This window comes from Podarcis raffonei, chromosome 6, assembly GCF_027172205.1.
Source record: "Podarcis raffonei isolate rPodRaf1 chromosome 6, rPodRaf1.pri, whole genome shotgun sequence".
In the NCBI taxonomy this organism is placed as follows: Eukaryota; Metazoa; Chordata; class Lepidosauria; order Squamata; family Lacertidae; genus Podarcis; species Podarcis raffonei.
The window spans coordinates 62,693,116-62,709,796 of NC_070607.1; the positions used below are offsets into that span (position 1 = coordinate 62,693,116).

Consider the following 16,681-nt stretch of genomic DNA (forward strand, 5'->3'; position numbering starts at 1 on the left):
CAGGGGATTCCCTCCAATCTGCTGCAGACCCACTAAGTGTTGAAATTCAGCAGTTAGTTATCCTGACCTAAATTTGGCTTTTGCTAGAAGCTCCTCTGCATTGACACATCTAAGGATTTACTTCTGATCTTCCTCGGCTGCCTTCATCTCTTTCAGAAAGCCCCTTGGCATTTAGCCCATTCTTTCCGAGATGGGGACAGTTTTAAACTTTGCCCCATGCAATGAGTCCAGCTGGGGTTGTTTTTTGCTTTGGGATTATTTCAGTTTCCCTAAAATAAACATTCCAGCAGCAATGGTCACTTACATAACCTAGCCTGGCATAAAATGAACAAGTGTGGCAAATGCTCCTTAGTAAGATTCCTGAGCTGTCGTGGAACAGTTAGCAATGCATGAGTGTAACTTGCCTGTGTCCATGCAGATAAAGTATCAGGACTGAAATGCATACTTTATAGTGTGTGCAGCAGGCAGCCCTTGTGGAACTTCTTAAAATAACTGGACCTGGATAAAGTGCAAGCAACTATGAGTGCTTTCTCATGCTACTTCCTCCTTGCAAACAGGGATACAGTGGTACCTCGGGTTACATAAGCTTCAGGTTACATACGCTTCAGGTTACAGACTCTGCTAACCCAGAAATAGTGCTTCAGGTTAAGAACTTTGCTTCAGGATGAGAACAGAAATCGTGCTCCGGCGGCACGGCAGCAGCAGGAGGCCCCATTAGCTAAAGTGGTGCTTCAGGTTAAGAACAGTTTCAGGTTAAGTACAGACCTCCAGGACGAATTAAGTACTTAACTCGAGGTACCACTGTATGTGGGAACCCAATGACATCTGCATGAAGGAAACGCAGCATCAGCATAACATCTAAAATATATTCAGCCTTGTTAAAGCAGATGGAAAACACACATACTGTAAAACAAACAGAAAAATAAATAGCTCAGCACTTGCAAGAGGATAGAAGCTGGAGACTTCCCCAGCAGGAGTCATCCTGACTCCAGTCTCATCCTTACAAAGTGAGTGCACACCTAGAGGTCCCAGGCATTTGTGTTGTTGCGTCTTCTTCCCCCCTGCAGTACTTAAGATGTCCTACTTGTGTGGGCCCACAAATAATTTTAGACTCTGGGCTTAATGCGCTCTCTCTCTCTCTCTCTCTCTCTCTCTCTCTCACACACACACACACACACACACACACACAATCTCTTCATATGGTAATCTGTATCATTTCACTTACATCCAAATGTGGTAAGCACATACTGATCCTGCCCCTCAAATAACATCCCTGATAACCAAGATGTTTCTGATACACACAAATAGGTTGTGTGAAGTCCAATGTTCTCAACATGTCACTAGACTACAGCAGAGCCTTATTTCAGGTGCACTCCAGGTTTCAAGAGAATGGTGGGTACTTCTTATATAACAAAGCTGTGGAGATACACAGCCCTGCTGTAGCAATGACCTGTCTGCTTGCTTAGGATACTGTGGGTTTCCCTCTCATGCTTCCACCCACCATCTTAACATCTTTGCAAATTCCCAGATCACTAAACTGGCTGTCTACCTTCTTCACCTGCCTTAGAAGTGACATCTTCAGCCCATGAAAGTCCATTCACATGCTATACCAAAGTGGAGAAGGTAATAACAGAGTTGTGTATCAACCTTCCCTGTTCCAGTGGCTGTTTGAAACTCAGAAGACAGAACTCTCCATGCGTGAGATCCAAAAGCCCCCACTGACACCCCATGTTACAGCAAAACTGAAGAGAGTACAGCATAAATAATTTCTGCTTCTGCCCTTACCATTACTGTGGGGAACAAAAACAAAGAGTGCATGAGGCCACAAGGATAAATAGAATCTCCTCAATGGGCTTTGCATTTTGGTGTTTTATTCACAGTTTTTGATCATCTGCTTTGCTACTTTTTGCATTCTGCTGACTCACGTCAAAAGGTGGAAAGCCAGGTGCCTTTATTGTTTCTCTCCAGGATGAGCCTTAGCTTAAAGTGCCAACTAAAACCTGGGTTTTGGTACCTGCTTTATAGTGGCACTTGGGTGACTTTGTTGCAATTTATCCCAGAAGCTCTTGTTAAGGCAGATCTGCTTCTTCTGAAGTTCCTACAATAATCTCCTTCTGAGTGGCCTTAGAAAATGAGTGAGCTCAAGCCTCTGAATGGAAGTCCCAGGTTAACTGCATGGCGATTTCAGTGTTTTGAGCCTGCTGCAGACAAGCCTGGCTTCTTCCCAAAAATGGGTTTCCATTTTGAGAAATCCACTCTTTCAACATCCATCACCTTCCTCGTGTGATCTGTGTCTCGACAATACCGATAACCACAGGTGGGTTTTTGCAAAGTGTAAAATGGTGTGTACGTGTTGGAGTAGTTAGGGTTGTAGAAAGCATATCGGAGAGACTCACGCTTGTGTCCTCCAGGGTGGAGGACAACAGGGACATACTGAGAAACTAAAGCCTGCTCCATTTTGTAGCCCAGAGCTACTGGGAATGGCTTCTGATGCTTGTTCGCAGCAGCTTTGGCTGCATTCTTCTCCTGTGACATCTTGCAGGCACAGATGCATACTTTGGGTTTCATGGGTGCCTTGGTCTGTGAAGATAAAGGCCACATGGAAGAAGGACATGTTGAGTCAATTTGCTATACAGGGAACTGCATGAGCCCCCCCCCCGGATATCTAATTGCCCCCCTCCCCACAAATCAACGCCTCTCCCCTGGCCCAATCCTTAATTCATATCCAATTGGATTAGATGAAAATTTAAAAGCATTTTGAACTTAACATCAACAAAAAGAATAGAGATAACAGGAAGAAAATGCATCTTTCCAAACTGAAGGTACAGAAATTCCTCTGATGACAATATACATGATTTTTAAACAACCAGTAATAGCCAGCAATTCTATAACTCAATTGTCTCTTTCTTCAATTCAAGTGCCTGTTCTATTAGTGCCAGTCATTTGGAAAGAAATATTTGTGTGAGAACTATTTTTTAATTGTTACTTAACCAGCTAGTTCCAATATAGCTGTTTTATTTATTGCCAGTGACACCCGCGCCCCAGGTAATTGTTGAATGGAAACCTGTGTCGATTATCCTGTTTAAACTCTTGACGGCACTTGAGCTTATTTTTAAACTCTGTTAACGGGTTTTCTACTTTCCATGATGCTCTGAGCTCATTAGGCTGCATTATTTTAGGCCTCTAGATCTGGCTCTGTCCACTGGCTTGTAAAGCTATTAATCCTGTAACAAGGGGAATCAGCAACCATTCATGTACATCACTGAATGGCTATGACGCCAAGGGAGTCAGTGCAATGAAATAACCAGTAGTTTCTTCCAAACAGGGGGACAGAGCCTTCAGCCTTTTTTAGATAAATGGTTTATCAAGGAACAGATACATAGGATCCAGATTTCTTCTTGCAAGGAAGCTCTTCAGTTTCACAAAAAGTGCGCTCACGATATAATCAGCTATCCCAGCAGGGCTTCATTGTCTATCAGAACACACCAGTTGCCCCTATTTTATTTTTTTGGGAGACAGACCCTCTTTTGTGGCACCTGTGTCAGTTTCACAAAAAGTGCACTCACGATATAATCAGCTGTCCCAGCAGGGCTTCATTGTCTATCAAAACACACCAGTTGCCCCTATTTTATTTTATTTTTTTGGGAGACAGACCCTCTTTTGTGGCACCTGTGTCCGAGAAAGCGAATCACTGGCTGTTTTGTCCCTATTTGCCTTTTCAGAAATGTTCCACTGGAATTTTTTCAGGCAGCAGTCGCTGGTATGAAAATAGAATTATTGCAAGCATGCCCCTATTTTTGACAGGGCATGCTATACCAGAGCAAATGGTCACTTACTTTCTGCCTTTGCATTTTTTAAATCCAGGTGGCTAATGGAGTGCTTGAATCTCTAGGTGGGCAAGGGTGCCTGCAATAAAAAATAAAAATAATTAAGAAGACCATGTGTGTAGCTTGCACACCTCAGTCCAGCAGAAGTTTGCTTCAAATTACAGTGGTACCTCTGGTTAAGTACTTAATTCATTCCGGAGATCCGTTCTTAACCTGAAACTGTTCTTAACCTGAAGCACCACTTTAGCTAATGGGGCCTCCTGCTGCCACCATGCCGCTGGAGCACGATTTCTGTTCTCATCCTGAAGCAAAGTTCTTAACCCGAGGTACTATTTCTGGGTTAGCAGAGTCTGTAACCTGAAGCGTATGTAACCCGAGGTATCACTGTATAGGACAGACACTCTTCTATTCCAACCTCTGTCTCCAGAGGCCATCCCAAGATCTCAAGTTTCAGTCCTGAACTTTCAGAGGCTGGGGTGTTCCTGACCTGGCAACTCTAGAAACAAGTCTACTATATAAATGCAAATTTTAAATTTGATGTCCCAGCTGCTTTACCATCACTGGCATGCAGCCCCGCTCTTGGAAAGTGGACCAGAAGGGAAATAGCCTCTTGGGCTGCAAACATTTCCCCACCCTAGCTCTAGTAGAAAACTTACACTCTGTAGAATAGCATGCCATGATTTTAACGTTCTGAAGATTTATTTCAAAGTCCATAAGCTGAGAGGCATGTGTACCTTATGCTTCCCTCACATGCACCCAACTGGAACCATGTTCAGATACCAAAAATAATGCTGAGTCACTCCAGTAAGAAACACTGGGATATACATCGGCTAATAAAGAAGATAAATAAAGCAAAAATAAAATAAATCCAAATTTTAAAGATTCTTCCCTCCCTTGTTTCTGTTTTAAAAGTGCTCCACAGGACCCAACTGCAAAAGAAATGGTTCTCAGCCTTCCTGTATTCATTAAAGCTTCTCATAGAGGTGCAAAATATTGGGTGTTTCCTAACACGACATATTTTCCAGATTAACTAGCAAGCTGTCTTGTCAACCTTTCTCAAAGCCTGCGGCAACTAGTAATGTGCCCATAAGAAATGACATGGGCAACAAACCTCCCAGAAACACAGACACACACTTGGGATGAAGTCATGGGAACTAAGAAATGATCCACACCAGGATTATAAATAAGGGTGTCACCTTTTTTACTGGCCCGCTGTGTGCTCCTGTGACTGCAAAGACACATGCAACTGCCCTAATGCAGTTGGTACATTTGGAGTGCTTGTGCCAGTCTCAAAATGGCTGCCATATCTTAAAGGGTAGAAAAAGAGATGGCCACAAAATGGTACAGGCGTGTTGGAAAAGGCACCTGTATCAGCTGGTGCAGTGCTCACTCCCAGGGAGAAGCTCTGTGCCCCTCTTCTGTCCAATGAAATGTGGGCATGTTTAAGGAGAGGCTGAACCAGTGCAGAGAGAAATTGAGCAGAGAGAGAAAACAGTCTCCCATGCACAGTGGATTTCTGAGGGGATGTTTGCAAATACCCTTCACAGGTGACACAGGAGATTCTGGTGGGCACACTGGTTCTGGTGCCCCAAGATGCTGTCTTGATGACCCCTGACCAAGTGCACATTTAACATAGAATTCACCGCCACAAGGGGGTTCTGATGGCTACCAATTCAGAAGGCTTTGAGGAAGGACAGAACAGTTTCATGAAGGATACCCTTGTCAAGAGCTATAAGCTGGTACGGCTAAATGACACCTCCGTTTTTCAGATAGTTTGTTGAATTGCAACAGAGAGGTTCTAGACATTCTTAAACCATCAGCTACCGAGCTTCCAGAGTAACCTCCAGGCAGAGTTCAAAGGGAGGGCAGAGATCAAGCTGAGAAACAGCCTGAATTACACCTCCAGATCGCTCTTCTCTCGACTCCATCTCATCATTTTACATTATTGATGAGTTCTATATTCTTTCCTCACGGTTCCTGCATTTGCTCTTTGCCTGCCTCTGATGAAGTGCTTGTTATAGACAATGTTTAGGTTCATACAGTGGTACCTTGGTTACAGACACTTCAGGTTACAGACTCCACTAACCCAGAAATAGTACCTCAGGTTAAGAACTTTGCTTCAGGATGAGAACAGAAATTGCGCAGCGGCGGCGCAGCAGCAGCATGAGGCCCCATTAGCTAAAGTGTTGCTTCAGGTTAGGAGCAGTTTTGGGTTAAGAACGGACCTCCAGAACGAATTAAGTTCTTAACCTGAGGTACCACTGTATTAGGTTTACCGTTTCATCACCTGCTTTATAGAAAGCAAACATGCCGCTCGACAGCATGGATCAGAATCTTTGTGACCAAGAAAAACCATCCCTGGAGAGATCAATATCATGCCCACACTGGCACCTCTCCTGACCTTCATATATCTTGGTTTCATTTGCACAGGGACCTATGCATGTACACTCAAATTTATACATGCTCCTGCAGGGGTTCAGAAGGTACTGCACCCCCAACTGCACTACAGCCACAGTACATAAAAGCAGGGTCCTTGTAGAGGGTATAGGGCAAAACAGACCTTCCAAAAACTATTTGATCCAAAATGCCTGTGGCTGTAAATATTGAGTCAATAAGTTGGTGGCTATCCAGACTGTTGCTAGATGGATCTTTTCCCCATCAAGGCAACACAGTTCCATAATTCCCACCACCTGGTGACTCCCAAAATTCCATACAAGTACAAAAAGGATATATGAATGGATATAAGGAGAGCCTGCTGGATCAGGCAGGTCAGTGGTCCATATAGCCCAGCATCCTGTTCTCACTTTGGCCAAGCAGATGCCTATGGGAAGCCAACAGAAAAGACCTGAGAGCATCAAATCTCTCTCTTTCTGGGGTTTCCAGCAACTGGCATTTAGAAACACACAGACGGTGGTTATGAGCCACTAGCTATCCAAACGCACCATTCCTTGAGCTCCACCCAATAACTCTTCTAAATACAGTCCCTTCTATGGGGTCCCCTCTTTCCCATCCTGCGCCTAGCTGCTTCCTTTTTTGCTGCCAGAGAAAACCTCTCTGTGTTTGGGCATTTTACGCTATGGGAAGACAACGTCCTTCCTATGCAATCCAGATAAGGTGGATTTGATTTAGGCACGTAGCCCACGTCCCGCAGCGGCTGGTGTTCCGGATAAGCTGCTGGACTGGACACCTTCAAGGGACCGGCGTTGGCGCTCTCCAATCCTGGAAAGATGCTCCAGGGACTCCCTCGTGGGACTCCGCCCCTCTCTCCTCGGAGCCCAGCAGCCCCGCCACCACCGCCGCCGCCTACCTTCGAGGGAAGCCTCCCCGCGGTGTCCTCCCGCGCGTCACTCGGCAGCTCCTCCTCCGCCACCTCGCGATTTCCCTAAGCGCCGGGAAAAGCGCCGCCCGGGAGGAGGAGGGAAGGCTGGGCCGCTGCGCCCGGGCGCATGGTGACCTTCGCCGCCTGGTGCCGCCACCCTCTGCAGCCTGGCAGAGCGCGGCGCGACGCCGCGGCCTGCGGGGACGGCTCATTGTGACTCGGGCAGGGCGTCAGCCGGCCACGCAGAGCCGGGCGATCCCGAAAAGGGAAGCGAGCGGCGGGGCGATCCTGGGGCGAGGGATCCCGTGGCCGATCGGGGCTTGGGAGGAGAAGTCCCCTAGCCTTGGGGGAAGCCACGTGCGCGACTCAACTCCAGGCTCGGTGCATGTGATGAGAAACTCCAGACATGATCAGAGACACTGTTTTTTATTTTATTTGAAAAAACCGTATTCCAGAGCTAAGGCCAGTTGGTCTGAGCCTCCTCCACGGATGGGTTTGAAGCTAAGTCAGGCGTCGTCGCCCCCCCCTCAAATCCGTAGTTCTCTTAGGATGCCGCGCAGTGGTGCTCGCTTGCAATGTGACGTTGCGCCCACGTGTTTGTTCCTCTTACGCAGCTCGCTATTCAGCGGGAAGCTGCAGGGGTACATTGGGCGAGCCCTTAATGAACTTTTTGCCTCGGTCAAAGGACATTCCTTATGTGCAGCAAACGTGCTGGAGGCGTTAAGTCACCTTAAGAGTGTTTGCTCGAATCGGGAGGCATTTTGCGCTTCCTTCCATGTTGCTGAACGAGGCGGAGTCCGATGTATTGGATAGAATGCGTGCTGCTGGACTTGGACCTGTGAGAAATAGATTCACACAGCCATCCACAACACTTACCTCATGTTTCTAATACTGTTAGGCAGAACAAGGGAACAGATGGGCAGAGAGCAGCACTGGACAACAAGGTGTGCGCCTAAAGCTGACCTTAGGTGTGCTGGAGGTCAGACGCGGGTGGCGCTGTGGGTTAAACCACAGAGCCTAAGGCTTGCCGATCAGAAGGTCGGCGGTTTGCAATCCCCACGATCCCCGCGACAGGGTGAGCTCCCGTTGCTCGGTCCCTGCTCCTGCCAACCTAGCAGTTCGAAATACGTCAAAGTGCAAGTAGATAAATAGGTACCGCTCCGGCGGGAAGGTAAACGGCATTTCCGTGCACTGCTCTGGTTCGCCAGAAGCGGCTTAGTCATGCTGGCCACATGACCCGGAAGCTGTACGCTGGCTCCCTCGGCCAATAAAGCGAGATGAGCGCCGCAACCCCAGAGTCGGTCACGACTGGACCTAATGGTCAGGGGTCCCTTTACCTTTTTATCCTGAGCTCCTTGGAGGAAGAGTGGAACAGGATACAACTCTGATAAATAGCATATCCCCTCCCCAAATCCCTCTCACTACCAAGGAAATGTAATAAGTGAATACAGTGGTACCTCGGGTTACCTCCACTTCAGGTTACAGACTCCGCTAACCAGAAATAGTACCTCGGGTTAAGAACTTTGCTTCAGGATGAGAACAGAAATCGTGCTCCGGCGGCGCAGCAGCAGCAGGAGGCCCCATTAGCTAAAGTGGTGCTTCAGGTTAAGAACAGTTTCAGGTTAAGAACGGACCTCCGGAACGAATTACCGGTAAGTACTTAACCCGAGGTACCACTGTAGTCAGAGAACCTACCCAGTTGACACTGACACAAAACCCTAGAGTATAAATAATTTAAGTTTCACCACCCCACCCCTTCTTCCCCAACCTTATACAGCAGTACCTCGGGTTACAGACGCTTCAGGTTACAGACTCCGCTAACCCAGAAATAGTACCTCGGGTTAAGAACTTTGCTTCAGAATGAGAACAGAAATTGTGCTCAGGCGGCGCGGCAGCAGCAGGAGGCCCCATTAGCTAAAGTGGTGCTTCAGGTTAAGAACAGTTTCAGGTTAAGAACGGACCTCTGGAACAAATTAAGTTCTTAACCCGAGGTACCACTGTACGGTTCTCAACACTACTGTCTAATAACAGATGTAACTGATCTGTAGAAAAGACTTTACAACCTGAAAAAGGAGATGATGCACATACTTTTGTATACCAAGAAAATCTTTAATTATTTTTACTTTTTTAAAAAAATAGCATACTCCCTCCTAGAAGTTTATTAAGGTTGCTGGGAATCATAGTTTGGGGGTAAACAATAGTTCCCATGATTTTCTTTTTGGTGGGGTGTACTTCAAAGCAACCCAAATGTAGTCCTAAGAAGTTTTGTGTGCTATTCAGAAATATTGTAAGGTGCTGAGCCGATCAGCATGGTACTTTACAGCCAAATCATCTGTGCACTGTTTTAATTACTGTCAGTGCCACACAAATACATTAATCTGTGGCTGCAAGGAAGTTTGCATCAACTTAAAAATAAGCTTTGTGTTGGGTTTGATCCCCAAACAAGTCCTACATACTTGAGAAGTCACTGCTGCATAATTGTAGCCTGGCTGTTGATGGAGTGCTATATAAATCAGTTTGCTTCTTGGTTGCTTGGCTGTGACAGTCGTATCATTCTTTAAAATCTGAAGAATTTTAGAATGGGGACTACGCCCTCTGGGTATGCACCATTTTTGTGCATACGCATAGCTGAGTTTCATGTGAGTTAGCGGCATGAATAACTTGCGTCATGTCATAACAAATACTTGCAGGAAAGGGAGTGTCCTGCTATTCATTATACAACCTCCGTGCTATATTTCTATCCGTTTTGCAAAGAGACCATGACCTGCTTATTATAAGCATTGTGGCTGTCACTGGCCATATAGATCTGTGGAGGATGGGCACATATAGGGACCATGCACCTATATTTGAGCAGCTTGCATTGTTTTCCAGAACCAATTGCATCTCACTAACTTCCAAGACACTTGAATACAGTTCCAGGGTTCTTCATTTCTTGAACAAGTATCACGTGTCACTGATTTAATACCCCCCCTTTTTGACATGTCTCCCCCGCCCCAATTACCGTACCTTTGCAATTTCTCCCCCACCACAGCTCCTAGGGATCATTGTGGCAGAACTAGCCCTGAGCATGATGCAGGGCTGGTTCCATCAACAACTTGTCGTGTTCTTCCCTTCCCCTTTCATAACATGTAGTTATACTTAACTCACGACCTGATATCATCACATTGTAAGTTTCTCCACCCTGTTCCATTCTGCCATCTGCCATGCATGTAACTGGATGAAGGATTGAAGACTAAAATAGGATGATCCTCAAACAGGGTAGGGTTGCACTGTGTTGTTCTGGATCCAAATGTATATATCTCATTGTTTTCCACAGCAAACTACAGAAAAGTTCTGGAAGTCACAGTCCTGTCACCAGACGCATGCAGGAGAATTCTGTTGCACGGCTGCTCCTAGGGGATACTGAGTGTGCACGAAACATGGAGAAATCAGACAGATCTAATTTTAAAGATCCATTTTTAAAAATTGAGTTTTAATTCCAAGTAACAAAACATACCCATACTATTATGTACTGAGTTGAATAGGATCCAAACTGCAGCAGTCTGATTGGTCCTAGAACAATAGGATTCAGAATGCAGCAGTCTGATTGGTCCTAGAACAATGCAGCAGTATGATTGGTCGGCAGGAGCCACCCAATCCAGCTGCAGATAGAAGTGAATCTACAACCTAATTGGCCTACAGGAGAATTCCGGAATTAGCCAATCACGTGCAGCCCATTGTGTAAATAATGTATATAAAGCAGATACTTTGAGGGGACTTTCATTCTCTCCTCACCACTATGAGCTGAATAAAGAGCATGAAATCCACTCTCGACTCTGAGTATATTTCACATGCAAAGAATACAGAGCTTAGTAGTTGTGCAGAAAAGAAAGAAAATTAGTGGCTGATGGTTGTAGTTTTAGATGTGCCAAGAAAGGATGTCAAATGAAAGTGTCTCCATCAGTTTCCATGAGTTGATAAAGGGTTAAAAAATGTTTAATTGGCTTAACAAGGTCATTTAAAGGATACCATGTCATTTAGAAGGTGTGAGTCTCTCCCCCCCCCAACTCCAATCAATATTCTTTTTGTCAAATGGTTAATTTGTGATAGTAAGTACAATGTCCCATACTTGCAAAATCCAGGCTACAAAAAGATTTGCAATTAAAGTTTTCCAGTGTTTTGCAATCAAAAATTTAACTGCAGCTAAGGAGGATCATTTGAGTAACTGTTCAAAAAATGGAATAATTTGGGTGCAAAGCTACCACATGTGTTCTAGAGAGCCAGGTAAATTGCATTGCCCTTAGCAAATGTTGGATGTGTTACAGTTCATTCTACATAATCTGCCTGGGCACATATACCAGCAATGTGGTGTCTTTAAAGCATTTTCTCACGCTCTAATTGAGAATGATCCAAATAGTAGTTGTGAGTTGAGTAGTTGCTCAAAACGATTTAAGCTGCATGATGCTTGAATCATTATATCTGCCTGATTTGGAAAATGTATGATCTGCTATATCTCTAGCCAGCCGCATGGAATATCTCCCACTATAAAATTTATTTCTGGAGGTGAAATGGGTTTTTGATTAGTGTAGAAGTATCTGAGTTTAGGTAATCACACTGTTTCCTACCTAGCATATAAGCCTGTTATATATAAGGCTGTTGTGCCAAAGGAAGAAAGCTGAGTTATTAGGACCCTCCTGTGGGGGGGGGAGGGGGGGAATAAGTCACATTAGTGCTTCTCATTGCTAGCCCATTGCAAACTGATTTACATGAAACACCCTAATCATTTCTATTAGTCAAAACCAGTGCCGGATTTACATATAAGCTAAACAAGCTATAGCTTAGGGCCCCACTCTCTTGGGGACAACCCAAAAATATACTTCTTCTTAATTGTATTTCACTATTAATATATTTCTTCTGAATTGTATTTCAGTTCAACAATTACTTTGATAAAATACATATTCTGTTATGTGCAAATGGCTTTAGATACCTATTAGGTCTATAAATTACCATATAGCATATATTCAACACAAAAAACAGCTACAATTTGTTGTTGACAAAAGACAGCTGGACATATAAAAGGCCCCATTACCTTCAGGGGCTTAGCGTCTCATCAAACCTAAATCCAGCCGTGGTCAAAACCCTGCCAGACCCCACCATTGCTGAAGTATTGCTTAGTGGGTTGGAATTAATTCTAGCCCACTGTGTTCTTTCAATACATATAGCAAAATGAACAAATTGCTGAAATATTTTTTATCCTGGAAATGAAAGTACTGATTTACTACAAAAGACAGATTTGGGGAACAATAATGAAACTTATCTCTTCTCCACTTAAAAGCAGATGATACAATCAATGATACTTAAATTTCCCAAACCACTACTCCGCTAGAAAAAAACATTGTCCAAAAAACACTGACATCCATAGCAATAAACAGCTGGTGCAAATTGGAGCAACCCTTGTATGATTAGTACCAAATTATAATGTTCCCTTTCTGTCAGTGCAATATTAAATGCAATATTAATTGCACAGTGCCTAAGAGACCCAGCCTGTGGCAGGTGCTGTCAGAGAAGCACCTCATGACAAACTCTAGCTGTTCAACAAGGGGAAATGTCAATCAGTAGAATATCAACAGGCAACATCTCAAAGAATGGCAAGGTAACATCATTCCCTCCCATTTGAGTAACTGACAAGAAACTTAAATGCCAAGCTGTGAACTGTGAAGATCAGATACATATTTTTCTTTTGCACTGATTCGTGAAAACTTCTTAAATGTGTTTACTCATTATTACTGTTGGCTATATTCTGCTTAGATTTTCTAGCTCATGACTCTCATTGTTCAGCGTGTTCCAATTCGGCGCCGTGGTGCTGGTACCAACTGTGTTTTGACTGTTGTTGTATAAAACAAAGGTGTTTATTTCCACACCATAATATGGGCAAGGAGCAAAGCTCTCTCACACCTTGTGTTTGTGTTTGGTTAAACTAATATTCCCACTGCTGGTTTTTTTTTATTATTATTCTTATCAAGATTTGATGATATGTTTGCATTTTCAACAAGCAGGGGTAGAAAAATACAAGGTCTGAACAATGTTATCCCTTAAAGAGAGCACAATGGCTTCTGTAGAAGTGAGAATAGATAGAGCTGTGCACATACAACTAAATATACAAATTGCTGGTGTTATGAGCAGGGGCAGAGAAACAGGGTTGCAGTGGGGGCGGTCTTTCCCAGTTGTCACCACTGAGGGGGGTGACAAAATGCCGGGTGGCACTCACCGCGGGGCCTGCAGCGCGTCCGAGCCACGCATCTCTCCTGGGTGTGACGTAGTGGCTTGGGCGCCCACAGGTTCTGCACTGGCCCAAACAGTCTGCCTGCCACCTCCCCTTAAACTGTAGGGCGGCTGAGTGGGAGGAGGCAGGCAGATTTCTTGGAGGCCCTTCGGAGTGCCCTGCCCCACCCTGCAGGTGACTGGCCCCACCCCTGGGCACAGGGCGCACGCACCACCCCAGGCACCCGATCGGCTTGCTCAGCCGCTGGTTATAAGTTGGGGAGGGGAGGAAGCAGGCTGTATGTGAGATCCTTCTGACTCCTGGAGCCAGCAAACATTAAAATATAAGCCAGACTAGCTTCCTGTGTTGAGGTGATAGCTTGGGTGATAGGTCATTAAGGGATACAAAGGAAAGGGGCTCTGTGGGAGATGGCAGATGGGTAGGACTCCTCCCCATCTCACAGTTAGTTAGAAGGATGAAGCAGAATTTAGAGTTGAGTTGCAGTGATGTGAGCCAGATGGCAAGTAGCAAGCTGGGAGACAGAGCAATCTTTGATGTCTCTTTGAATTTAAGCCTGTGGCTATGGAAGAAACAAAACCTTTTTGGGGTGTTGATGCTGTGCAGAGCCATCTTTCCCATTGGGCTTAGTGGCGCGTTGCGCCAGGATGCCAGCCTCTCAGGGGCGGCCCAGTGAGTGGGGGAGCTGCGCTGCTTTGCTGGCGGCCTCCCCTTTCCCTGCACGCCCGCCACCTGCGCCCCGTCAACCATATGGCTGGCAGGTGTGCAGCTTGCCTCCCAAGCCTCCGCGGGAGGAGAGTGATCCCTGCAGGGGCTTGGGAAAAGATTGACAACTCTGGGAAATGGGGGTGGGGTGGGGGCGGCAGAGGGATCTTTGCACCACGGTGCCGGATAGGCTTAAGACGGCCCTGATGCTCTGAATCCCCCATCGTAGGCTCAGGTTGTATATATATGTAAATAAACCATATTTCCTAAAGACACCACAGTCTCCGCTGTGCCTCAATTCAAAAGGAAACACGAACTCTGGGCAAGCAGCTGGAACTCCTGCAATCTCACACTGCTTGGTGTGCAATACCGTTTTTCGTTAACCCAAATTTGGCTGACTTTTGGGTTGTGTCAGGCACAACCAAAGAGTTGGTTAGATTTGACATGAACAAAGTTTCCATCAGGGGTTAATGTCAATTTGAAACCAGGTAATATGTATTGGGCCTGTGCAATCTGTGTTGGAGACCTTTGGAGATCTGTATGAGAATGGTATGTTTTAAAATGAGCCAAATTACCTACTTCAATTTACCTTAGTTCAAACTTGAGTGGTTTTATTTATCCCTTAGATTTATATCCCACCCTTCATCCAAGGATCTCAGAGTTAAACACCCAGCTTTATCCTCACACCAACCCTATGAAGTAGGTTAGGTTCAAAAAGTGTTACTTGCCCCAGGTCCCCCTGTGAATTTCACCCAGTGAGTACCCACGCTTCCCATGGCCCTACAGGCTCATGCAGTTTGGTGAAGCGTTATGTCCCATTGTTAATGTCTAAAAGGAAAAGTACACTGGCATTCCAGCATGTTTGGAAACTGCACCATCTGATATGGAAGCTCTGTTTCTAAACCCATGTGTGGAAAGGGATATAAAAATACCTTCTGTGTGTGCTCAGATGAACAGTTATCAAAATCACCTCTTCATGAGTTTAGGGGCTGAGCCTTAGCTTAAAAACAAAACCAAACAACAGGATCTAAGCACTGGCAAGTCCTGGCTAATATTATTAAATCTTGTTGGAAGCTGCTGACCATGGTCAGATATTGTTATATGTATCTTGCTTCTTATTTGTAAGTTGCCTTGGTTCAAAGGTTCAACACTACAGGGCAGGGTGGAGCCTGGTTGCACAAATATATACATGTACCAAGCTGGCCTCCATGGATGAGATGCAAATAACCACAAAGCATCACATTTGATATATTTGTCTGCACACTTCTGGAATGTTCACCAGATATTTAAATACAGAGGGAGCGAGAAGACCTAAAAAAACAATAGAAGCTAAATTGAGTTCATTTATCTTTGGGGGTGCCCCAGTCTTAACATAATCAAGCATGCTGAAATTTGCAATGTGCTTTTAAGGGCATGTTACAAAGCAGATTTCATGTACCTGGCTGGGTTTGCCCAGCTGGAATGTGGCAAAATATCACTTGAACATGCAAGTTGTGTCACTCACCATATGCCCATTCCAAGAGTTGGAAGCAAGAAGTGTTGACTGCATAGTGTATGCCATGGTGGAAAATTGGTGGGGGACCATTTTAGGTGAAAGCTTCTACTGGATCTGGGCTCTGAGCACTGGTGGGATTTGGAAGCAATTTATGAGTGCTTAAGTCCTTTTCATAAGTGCCAGGCATGAACACATCCCCTACTGAGAGATCTAGCTGGCGGAGATGGTAGTATAGTACTACTACTGTGATTCCCATGCAGTTAGCCAATATGATTTGAGAGCTGAAAATAGTGCAGTTCTCTTTATATAGCTCTCTTTAAATAAATAGTGATGTTACTTATTAACTATGTTTCGTCATTTCAGATAGATAGCATAATCACATAACATAGCTACAGTATGCAAAGCACGTGCACAGACACATGGAAATAAAATAATAAAAGTGATTCTTACCAGTTCCGTTTCTTTTTCTTTGTTTAACTTTTTTACTTTCTTTTTTAGTTGCAGGCAATACATTAAAACAAACAAATATAAAACAACAATAGCATTTTGTAATGGTTATAGGGGTTGCTCATGCGTAAGTTGCCGCTACTCCTGGCTAGGTTGCCTGGTTAAACCTTTTCTGTCTGGACAGCCCTTCACTTCGTGGCTGTTTCAGTCGCTAGCAGAATCCGTCAGTGGGCATTTCTTGAACCTCTTCCAGCATAGAAGTTCTTTGACGCCAAGTCACCTGCCACATATTAAATTGTCACAACTTGTAAGGTTGCGGATAGGCTCTGGTTCAGGTGATGGGGTGGGAGAATGCTCTCGCCATCCCTATGCGAAGGCTATTTCATTAAAGGAATCCAGGGACTCGATGGTTTGGTCAACCCCTGCGAGGGGGTTGTGCCCGTGCCTGAGTCCAGGGAGACATTTGGGTGGCAGAGATAGCCTGTTCCTGGCTTTCCGCTTATCCAGGTGCTCACCCTTGGCTGACCTATGCTGGAACCCTGGGTCAGCACTACCTGCAACGGTTCAGGGAGTTAGTCGAACCAGAGCCTCTGTAATCAATAAAGTTGTGGCCTAAATTCTGCCACAAA

At 45.0% G+C, this 16,681-nt stretch overlaps 1 protein-coding gene across 1 annotated transcript; it reads right to left on the reverse strand.

Annotated features, from left to right (window-relative positions):
- Positions 1–1,854: 1,854 nt before the first annotated feature.
- GUCA1ANB (GUCA1A neighbor) lies at positions 1,855–7,271 on the reverse strand. The gene is made up of 3 exons (XM_053393475.1): positions 7,135–7,271; positions 3,837–3,906; positions 1,855–2,580 (listed from the first exon to the last, which is right to left on the reverse strand). The coding sequence occupies exons 2-3, from the start codon at positions 3,849–3,851 to the stop codon at positions 2,185–2,187; spliced, it is 411 nt and encodes a 136-aa protein (XP_053249450.1). The 5' UTR covers positions 3,852–3,906; positions 7,135–7,271; the 3' UTR covers positions 1,855–2,184.
- Between the last annotated feature and the right edge of the window lie 9,410 nt (positions 7,272–16,681).